This window comes from Metschnikowia bicuspidata (genome assembly GCF_001664035.1).
Source record: "Metschnikowia bicuspidata var. bicuspidata NRRL YB-4993 chromosome Unknown METBIscaffold_1, whole genome shotgun sequence".
Taxonomy (NCBI): Eukaryota; Fungi; Ascomycota; class Pichiomycetes; order Serinales; family Metschnikowiaceae; genus Metschnikowia; species Metschnikowia bicuspidata.
In genome coordinates, this window is record NW_017387731.1 from 1,550,281 (window position 1) to 1,560,644 (window position 10,364).

A 10,364-nucleotide genomic window follows, 5' to 3' on the forward strand; every position below is an offset into this window, starting at 1 on the left:
AACACAACGCCCCTTTTCTTTCATCTGCGCCCCGTTGTACGTTGTCGTGGCCCACGGAGCAGATGGAGACCACTTTCAAGGTTGGTGGGAGTGCCTCGATAATGTCGCTGTGGAATCCGCCCACAAGCACGAAGCCAAGCCAGGCGCCGTAGATGGCCGAAATGTCGTGGAACTTGGTGTGGAAGTCGGCAATGACTTCCTCACGCGTCGAGGCGAGCGTATGGTGGATGCACTCGAACTTCTCCAGAAACCGTTTGTAGTGGGGCAAGCTGGTGTTCAAGTCGCCGAGAATAAGCACCTTGGGCCGGGTCATTTTCGGGTTTTGGTGTTTTTGGTTTCCGTTAGTTGTGGGTTTCAGGCCGTTTCAGTGGCTTAAAAAGGAAGTGCGTTCCAGCGGATATTAGACTACGCTATTTGCTGTAAAGAAGCTGTGTTCTGGGACTAGATCACCTTTGTTAACGACACCTAGATAAGGTATTTTTCAAACGCCGGCTCCGCGGATGCAGGCCGTGCGACATTCGCCGGTACTATCCTGCGTCCAATGGGTCCAGCTGCGTTAACGCGCGTATACGATTAGCCGAGGTTGGCGGCCACTCATGAAAGGGTCGTTCTAGGATGGGCCTGGAGTATATACATTTTTACTTTTTCTGGAGCCTTAGTCAAACACAGTGAAATCATATGTTTTGGGGCAATGAAAACGGTAGTGGTTTTTGAACTTGAGCCGCTTCTGGCTGCTTGGGGCTACTGAACCAGGGTCCAAATTACGCTAAGCGATATATGCCATCAAGATACGAATTAGACTGAAGCGCTTCAAGAAATGAGCTACGTGACTTTATTATGCTCTACGTGGAATTATCATAGAGGTATTCTGGACTTCACTAGTCTGCAGCATTCAAAGGACCACGCCAAATCATCATAGTTTTTGAGTTATTGACGAGATCCCAACCATCGTAAAACGATAGGAAGGAGCACTATATAAGCGACTTTATGTAGTCATCGTTCTCAATAACATCCATAGTTCTTATCCTCATACGGAGAATTATTCTGGAAAATCCAACCAATCACTTCAGAAAGCACTTAGACGTGGATCTCGTTCAGTTCTCGAGGGTGTAGAGTGATTTTTCCTGACTGTCAATCTCCAACCACTTCTAAAGATGAAACTATGGATTAATTACGAGTCACTAGATAATCAAGATTCATCGGTGGGCTTTATCTGCGTAGAAAAAGTCTTTAATAGTGTGCATCTCGAACAAAAAAGGTTTGAGAAAAGCCTGCGTACGAGTTGATCGCTAAATAGAGTATATTTCACAACTGAGTCAAAGGAGAGGAAATTGATCATTCTGAACTGCATAAAATGTTGTTTCTTGAGTCTCCCAAATTACTACTAGAATATGATTTCACTTGTGCAATTGCCAAGATAACATCCAGCCAAAGACAACCACAACCACAACTTTCTGCATCAAAAATGGCTCAATCCATACCTTGCTTCTTGAATTTATATTCTACCATTCTTCAGTAGCATTAGAAGTCTTCTTTATTGGATCCCGTTCCTCCTGAATCAGCTACGTAATACAGCTTCTGAAGCCATGAACTTAAAGATATCTTAAATTGAAATTTGTCCTCGGGTGGTGATTAGCAAAAATGCGCAGATGTCTCTCTTCTGCGTTACAGAAACTTTTGTATTATAGAGTCTTTTGTTTATTCAAAAATCTAACAAGTTTATAAAATTGCCCTTGTTCAATGATTTCACCATTTAAGTGAATTCACGAGCACGCCTAAAAAAAAGCTACAGAGAGAGCCATATATAATATTCCAGTCATTATGGAAGCCTTGTTTTATCAAAGGCCACGAAAATTAGCCTGGTTTCCCAAAACAATAATATCTGCAATGATATTTGGTTAAAAGCCAGGGGTCAACCACGGTTCTAGCATAGTAAAAGAGTGTGTACACCTCGAGGAAAAGACCCAGTTTGAATCACAGCACTGAATATAGTGACCAAAACCAAAGTAAGCAAAATGATATTTAGAAAAACCACCAGCTCAAAAAACTTCACTCCAAAGCACAAATTACCGTTTTTTTGGCTTCCACACTTCTTTTGACAAGAATAGAAAAAACAATATGAATGGATATCTTAATCCAATCATGCTCTTCATTGCGCGAGATATAGACTGAGGCAGATCAAACAGATACGTTCAAAGGACGGAATGAGCTACAAAGTCAAAAAGACACAGAAACTGTGATCTTTACACCTTCAAATTGGTTCTAATTCAAGCATTTCTCTTAAGTGTTTGTGCTTGAACTGAGCCCTAGACCTCCAAATTATTTCTACGAATGAAGTATTGGGACTCTAAGTCAATACTTTATGACTCCTATCATAGAAACAAGACAGTGAACTAGAGGAGCTTACATAAAGGTATTCTGGTATCTTCGAGATTTTTGCTTCATATATACGATGATCGGCTTGCAACTTTGTATATTACACGAGCGGTTGTGTCCTTTGGGTCTGGAATATATCAAGGATCTGTATTAGCCAGGATTATTTCCACAAGGTCATATAAACTTCAAATCAAATCTACCGCTATCAGTATTCTACCCAGTAAACTTGTGAAAGGTTTGCTGATAGTCAAATAAACCTCATTTACGGTGTGATTATTTCAGCAATTTCCACCAATGAGTAGTATATGGACAGAATAACAGAACCTGGTCCCAAAGGATTCATGTCCAAGTTGAAGATTGGTTTCACGGAAAGGTCAGGGAGAATTTGAAGGCGGTAAATTGCATAACCTCAAGAAATGAATCTTGAAGTAGCTTACTAGAGCATATGTATGAGGCGCCTTCTTTGATGTCTCCTCTCAATAACAAGATCCATCTGCTTTGAGTGGGCACCAGCAAAACTCGTTCATTGTTGTTTGAATCCCATACACATAGGGCATGTGGACGACATTTGTATTCTGACATGCCCCAGTAATCAAAGTGAAATGCATGTAAGATATTTTTGGCGTCTAAAAGAGGGATTTTACAAAATATTGCGTGAGTGACATGAAAGGACCGACGACTTATTGGGTTATAAGAGATCCCAAAGTTGCGGGCTTTCTGCAAGTTCACGAAATATATAACCCGGATCATTCCGGGTCCTCCAGAGTGAATATAAACAGACATATGCTGCGGTGACTTGGAATGAAGAGGGCAGCTGGCCTCTTTCAAGACCACGTATAGCAAACCTACATACTCATACACAAGCTGACAAGGACAAAACAAAGCCAAGCAAGTGAAATTCTCCCGTAACTCCACCCTGAGCCCGATCATGGATCCAGCCCCCCATTCCTACAGCTACAGACCAATATCTATGCGTGATTTTATTGAAAACGTGCGAGTCGCCTGCCTCAGCAGCCCTAGTGGTGGTGGTGGCCTGGCTCACCAACGTACTTGGCGGCATACACAGAGCCACATTGCCAGCATCTGCCGGGGTTACCCTCCTCGACCTTCATCCAGTAAGGCTTGTGGTCCTGGGTGTCATGGCCTCTGCAGCCGACGTAACGGTAGCCAATGTACGTGGGCACCATGTATGGGTCCTTCATCGTGCCCTTGCCCTCGAAAATGGGGTTTTCCATGTCGAACACGTCGACACCCTCCATCTTACCCAAAATCTCGAATCTTTCCAAACCAGTGGCCTGATCGATGTCGGTGGGGATGGTGCCTGGCGTGGCACCAGCTCCGATCAACGAGGAGTCGGGGCCCGTGACATCGGCCAACTTGGTGGCGGTCTTGGACTCCAACTTGGTGGCGGAGAACACTATTCTGGACGAACTCAACGTTCTGCTTTGTCTGGCAACGCGTGCAATTGTACGAGAGAGCCTATGTTGGTTAGTATATTTGGAGGCGGGGAAGAGAGGGCGGACTTCTAAAAAGCCCACCGCAAGGGGAGCTGCTGGTGATGTGGTGGAGAGGTGCTGTTGGCGGTGCTCGTGAATGACTTTCTTTTCTTAGGAGTCCACACGCCAGCGCTGGCCTGGGTGTCTGCATCTGGCGTCATGCCCTAAACATTGACACGTGAAATCGGCCTTGTTTTTTGTGTACGCAGACACGTGGCGTGGACTGGGCCCGGCGGGTATGTCCCTTTTGGGGTGCCCCCTACAAGCGTGGGCGGGTATTTAGGGGGATACTTCCAGAGCGAGAAAGCAGACCTGATTCCAGGTTGGGCCTGTTCCGGGCTTTGCGTTTGTGCTCGAAAATGCCCGGGACTTTGGCGGGCCGGGTCCGAAAGGAACGCAAGAAGAAGGAGGTGTTTGTTGTTCCTAGCATTTACGGGAAGGCCAATGTGGGGTTCCCCAACGACACAAGTGATAAGGACAGAGTGGGACGGGTCACGTGGAGACCTGTGGCGGGGAGCTAGGGCCTTGCTGGTTTGGAAATGCACACATACATTTTTATCTTGGTTGTAGTGGTATTGCACTGACGTGGATGCTATCTCTAATTAGTATAGCGAGATGAAGGAGAAAAATCAGGCGACACGCGCGAAACACCTCCAGCTCATTGGCTGGGCGGGCCGGGTACGCACGTGACGCGGGATCACGTGACATAGGGCCCGACACCGGGATCCGCCTCCATCAGTCCATTGCTGGGGCGGGTGAATTCGCTTGTTTTGTAAAAGAGGGTGACTGGAGGCAAACAGGCAAATTTGAGCTGTGGAAATGGCGTTTCTGCACATAACTGGGGGTTATTACAGGAACCAGATGGGCACCTGCCACGATTCCACATTCTGTCTGTCAGTGGGGAAAAATATCGAAAATCAAGCAGAAGTCGAAAATCAACACATCTTCATGACTCCTGGCCTTGTATGGGAATCAGAGACCGCTACTTTATGATTTACAGCTGTCTTAAGGAATGACTGCGCTCGCAGTCATTTGTCACCCAGGTGATGCGCAATAAATGAGAGCAACTATGGGGTACAAGAAATGTACTCTATTTTTCTTTTCTACATGTAGCCATTCGGAAGTCCAATTGAATCATGCTTGTGGCTATTTCATGGTGACTTGTTTATTGAGTCAAACCTAGAGGCTTGACAAGCCGGGAGACGGGAAGGCCGGCCGTCACGTGACCCCAAACAGCCCACTCTCATTTCCACTGGCGGCCTTCTCGTTTCAGACATGTATTTTTGAATTAGTGCCGGGATAGCTCAAGATATGTCTTGATTGATACGCTATGGCGTGGTCTTTACTCGTTCATTTTTGTTGACTGTCCTCTCATACGTATGGCCGCGATCACGTGTTTCGTTATAATCTCTGGCTCCCAGTTGGTTTTTGCACAGGTCACTAAAAAGCACGCCAGATCAGATTTCCATGCCCAGAAGTAGCTCTCTTGCAACGATTACGTTTCTAGTTATTTCGGCTTTCGAGTCTCGCAGCCATTCTGTGGATTGGGCTGTCTCATATAAGTCATGAGATCTGCAAACCACGCCGCAAATTGCAAAAACGAGAGGCCGGTTGCGCACGTGACTTCTACATCCATATTGCATGCACAGAGTGAAACGGTACGGACACATATATACAGCACCCGCGGCCCTGGCGCAGGGGATCAGAAGATGCTATACCAGGCGTGCCGGGCCGAGCCGAGCACGTGACCCATGGTCACGTGATGTACATCTCCCACGCCGCCTGCTACAGCTCTACGAGCCCAAATTTTGCAGAAGGCCCGCATACCGCTCGTATACGTCATCACCAGAACGGGGCGTATGGCAACCGCCAGCCAACGTGTCGACCTGCACACAAGACGGACCCGGCTCTAGTGTCCACCCAAATTGCTTTCATCGAAATCTTTATTTTCCCATTCCGGGGCATATGATCCCCTTTCTGATTAATCAGGAAATCTCGCCACAGGCACTGTGCTCGGTTTTTGGGTGGATGTGGCCGTGCAGTGGCCTTCTCAATATCCGCTTCAGGGCTGCAGCCCTAATCATTATTCGCCCTCACACTAACGTGAGCACGCAGCATGCAGGCCGGCAGGCTCTCGCGCACTGGCTCTCTAAAGAATAAATTTTTTCAGATTTCTTAGTGCTGGTTTTTCTCTATATCCAAAAGGTATGTTCTAACCATGCGGCCATAGCCCAACACGCCCAAATCCTGACCCAAGATCCCTGATGTACAGAAATAAGCCGGCGCTTGATTTGTGGTGATATTAAGAAATGGATATTACTTCACATGTCTTTTAATCTCTATTGCTGTGGCCTATCAAGTCAGGTGACCACACTTCATATTCTTCAATGTGTTTGTTTGTTCTTGACAAACAAAAGACGGAAACAAGGAGAAAAGTGACATTTTGTCCATAGAAACATTATTCTATCCGCCGGCCACAGAACCACATGCATCATTGGGAGTTTTTTCTGGGCACTCTCCCCTCGCTTCTTACTAACATTCCAGCAACATGCCAAAGAAGAGAGCTTCCAACGGAAGAAACAAGAAGGGTAGAGGCCACGTCAAGCCAGTCAGATGTTTGAACTGTGCCAGATGTGTGCCAAAGGACAAGGCCATCAAGAGAGTCACCATCAGAAACATGGTTGAGGCTGCTGCCGTCAGAGACTTGTCCGAGGCTTCTGTGTACCAAGAGTACGCTTTGCCAAAGTTGTACAACAAGTTGCACTACTGTGTTTCTTGTGCCATCCACGCCAGAATCGTGAGAGTCAGATCCAGAGTCGACAGAAGAGTCAGAACTCCTCCTCAGAGAAAGAGATTCACTCAAGACAAGAAGGTCTCTCCTCAAGATGCTGCTAAGAAGGCCGTCTAAGTGTCCGGAAGGGTATTTGCAAATAGGTCATTGACTGTAATATAAAAAGTATACATTGGCTCTGTAGACGGCTGGTCGTAGGGCGGAAGTTTTTTTCGCCTGGCGTCTGTATTTCGCTACGTTTTTGAAGCTGCCTCCACAAAGCTCCATTGTTAAGGTTTGGAGCAGAATACTTGCATGTATGATTGGTGTCTGAAGACTGTGCTGATCTTCCAGATTTCTTAACTTCGAGGCTCTTGTTACCTAGGGCATGAAAAGTTGTAGAAGATCGCATAAAAATGAAAAAGATGCTGAAGCCTCACGTGTTGCCTGTTGTATCTCCTATATACGCTGCAGCATGGACCTGTTAATGGGCAGATTTGCCACTATACGCGGCACGCTTGAAATACGGCTCCCAAAAACCCTTGTAGTCCCAAGACTAGAAATGGACTAAATTCTGGGGTGATATAAACTTGCACTTCCAACGCTGCTTCCCAGCGGTTACGAAAATGAAAAACACATTGGAGGGCAGTGTTTGTGATTCACTGTCAAGATGCGGGAGCGGCCGGCGTGGTTGAATATCAAGCGTACCTATGCTAGAGAGATGATCTTGCGAAAATCGCTGAAGCTTGGAAAACTAGTATCACCGAGTTAAAAGCACCACATTAGCCAGGGGCAAATAGTTGACCAGGAGCGACATTATTGCATAGTTTTGGGTAAGGATTTGCAGACAGTGACATTCGACTTTCGGTTTTCTGAGGCCACTGCTCAAATTACTTAAAGTTGCAGACATATACACAAGTCAAACCAACCAGACAAAAAGGTATGGGACACAAGAGCGCTTTTTGAAAAGCTACATCCCCTTTTCTGTTGATTTCGCTAATGAAACGCCGCTTATTTGGAAAACACAGTTCATGCTACCTGTTTCATCAATAGGTAATTGAGCAAAGAGTTCAAGACGAATACTCAGATGAGGTGCCCAAAAACGCCAGTCTTAACACATAAGCCTGTGAAATTTGTGTTGAATAACTGCAAAAGTAACCCAAGTAACTTTCGAGCCTGGGATTAATTATCCAGTGTTTGTGAATATCCGCAAGCAAAACGCTTATTGCTTTTGGTTTATGCCCCAGTTTTCCACATACAAGCCATTCTTTGTCTTTGCTCAGGATTAGAGATCAAGCCTTTGGGAAATTTAAACCCGCATACTGAATTACCTGAAGTGAAGTACTTTGTTGAATTGAGTACAGGTTGGAATGGTTGAAATGTTTCGGAGCCCTAGAGGACATGTGGTTTATTTCTAGACGCCAAGGCACATAGAGACTGAACATCGCAATTTATTCGAATTCCTGAAGAAGAATAGATGAAATTAACACCTACAGACTTGGTTTCAACTGTACACGCACTGAGAGCAAAAGAGCTGTAGGCTTTTTTAATCGGTTTGATGACAGTTGAGCAAGGGAAGACACAAAGCGTTGAAGTGGAGATATTCGACGTGTAATCTAATCGAGACGAGCTGTTTTGTGACCATTGGAAGTTGTCTTTTCACGCGACTCGAGTTCATGAATATAGCGTGATATTTGATTTATTTCCACTTTTATTTCATAAGGGCTAGGATCAATGGTTGAGTATTATTCCAGTACAAATTGTGGATAAACGCTCGTCGGGATAATTGCAAAGTAAGACTTGAGCATCTACATGGTTAGTGTCAAGATTGGTGGGAAATCCTTTCGCATTGTATAAGAAGGCTTATGCTCCGGTTCCTGCTGTGTCTGGTAAAAAAACGATACATTTTCTCGGAAACCTGAACTTTCTGGAGTCTGTCATGACAATGAAAAGGTTTTTGGAGGGTTTGGCCAGCGTGTTGTACCAGAACTAAGGGGAGGCATTTTGCATTCTCTTGCTTGAAAAACTTGTAGACACCACGAATACTTCTATGAAAAGCCTCGAACTTTTTTCGAAGTTCACTTGAGCTTTAAGATCCCCGGAAAAAACCCATGGGTTTTTATGGCCTATACTATTTCACAGTCAGTGGAAGAAGGCTTCAAGCAGACGCCTTGGTTCGCTTTCCGCGTCCAATATACTGGGACCACCGAACCCACCATGCTCACGCGACGCGCTATTGTGAGGCCGCTAGATGGCCATTAAAGTGATGGGCATACATTACATTGTACCTGGGATCTTGGTGAGACAAAATGTGTGACATGGATTGTGTGATAGGTAAGGTAGGGCTACTTGAGATTATTTCTTCGGAGTAGTTTTTATGGAGCCCCATGATGCAGTCACCTATATGCCGTGGTGACATGTGGAGAATATAGAGGCCCGTCTGATTTATTCCACCCTGTATTTTACCGTGTCCTTTCATGTCCATCTCCATCACATTGCATCTACATGGCCAGAACCATCACTTTCTGAAATAACATCTGCATTCAGCTACACGTGGCCAACACCCATCATATTATAAACACATGCAATCTACTTCATCAGGTTCTTCTCATCTTGACCTGATCCACATGGTTCCATTCACAATGTCCATACCTATGACGGAGCTATACAATCATGTGTAGCCGATCGCCTCAAAGCATATCATATCGGATCACATCGCATCAGTATAAGGGAGGTCAATATGAAGCACATTAATCTAAATCACATGAATATAAAGCTTACAAATCTAGATCACAACAATATGAAGCACATCAATATAACGTACAACAATCTAGATCACATGAATTTGAATCACATGAATCTAAATCACATGAATACAAGGCACATCGATATAAGGTACATCAATAGTTACATCAATATAACGTACAACAATCTAGATCACATCAATGCAGATCACATGAATCTAAATCACATGAATACAAGGCACATCAATATAAGGTACATCAATATAAGGTACATCAATATAAGGTACATCAATATAAGGTACATCAATATAAGGTACATCAATATAAGGTACATCAATATAAGGTACATCAATATAAATCACATACATAAGGCACGTTGATATAAAGCACATCGCTGTAAGGCACATAAATACGAAGCACATCAATCTAACTCACACCAATCCACATCACCTTAATCCAGATCACATCAATCCAGATCACATCAATCTAGATCACATCAATCTAAATCGCATACTTATAAATCACACCAATCTATATTACATCAATTTAAATCACATCAATACAAAGCACATCAATATAAGGTACATCAATGTAAATCAAGTCAATTTTAATTACACCAATAAAATCATACCAATATAAGACACATCAATATAAAGCACATCAATGTAAGGTGCATAAACATGAAGCACCTCAATCTAGACCACCTCAATCTAATCACACCAATCCAAATCGCCTTAATCCAGATCACATCACTATCAATCACACCATTTACATGACATCATTATCAGTCACACCATCTAAATCACATCCTCATAAATACACCATCTAAATCACATCCTCATGAATACATCATCTGAATCGCATCATCATAAATACACCATCTAAATCACATCCTCATAAATACACCATCCAAGTCATATCCTCATAAATACACCATCCAAGTCACACCCTCATAAATACACCATCTAAATCACATCC

General features: G+C 44.2%; 2 protein-coding genes across 2 annotated transcripts; one reads left to right on the forward strand and one right to left on the reverse strand.

The window, feature by feature from the left end:
- Window positions 1-3,392: 3,392 nt before the first annotated feature.
- On the reverse strand, window positions 3,393-6,930 carry COX4 (cytochrome c oxidase subunit IV; the record flags this gene model as incomplete). Its single annotated transcript, XM_018858496.1, has 3 exons — window positions 3,393-3,855; window positions 6,410-6,776; window positions 6,816-6,930. The coding sequence occupies 3 exons, from the start codon at window positions 6,928-6,930 to the stop codon at window positions 3,393-3,395; spliced, it is 945 nt and encodes a 314-aa protein (XP_018713625.1).
- Window positions 6,082-6,917, forward strand: RPS26A (40S ribosomal protein eS26). Its single transcript, XM_018858331.1, has one exon. It carries the CDS (start codon window positions 6,421-6,423, stop codon window positions 6,778-6,780), a length of 360 nt encoding a protein of 119 aa, XP_018713626.1. The 5' UTR covers window positions 6,082-6,420; the 3' UTR covers window positions 6,781-6,917.
- Window positions 6,931-10,364: the final 3,434 nt, after the last annotated feature.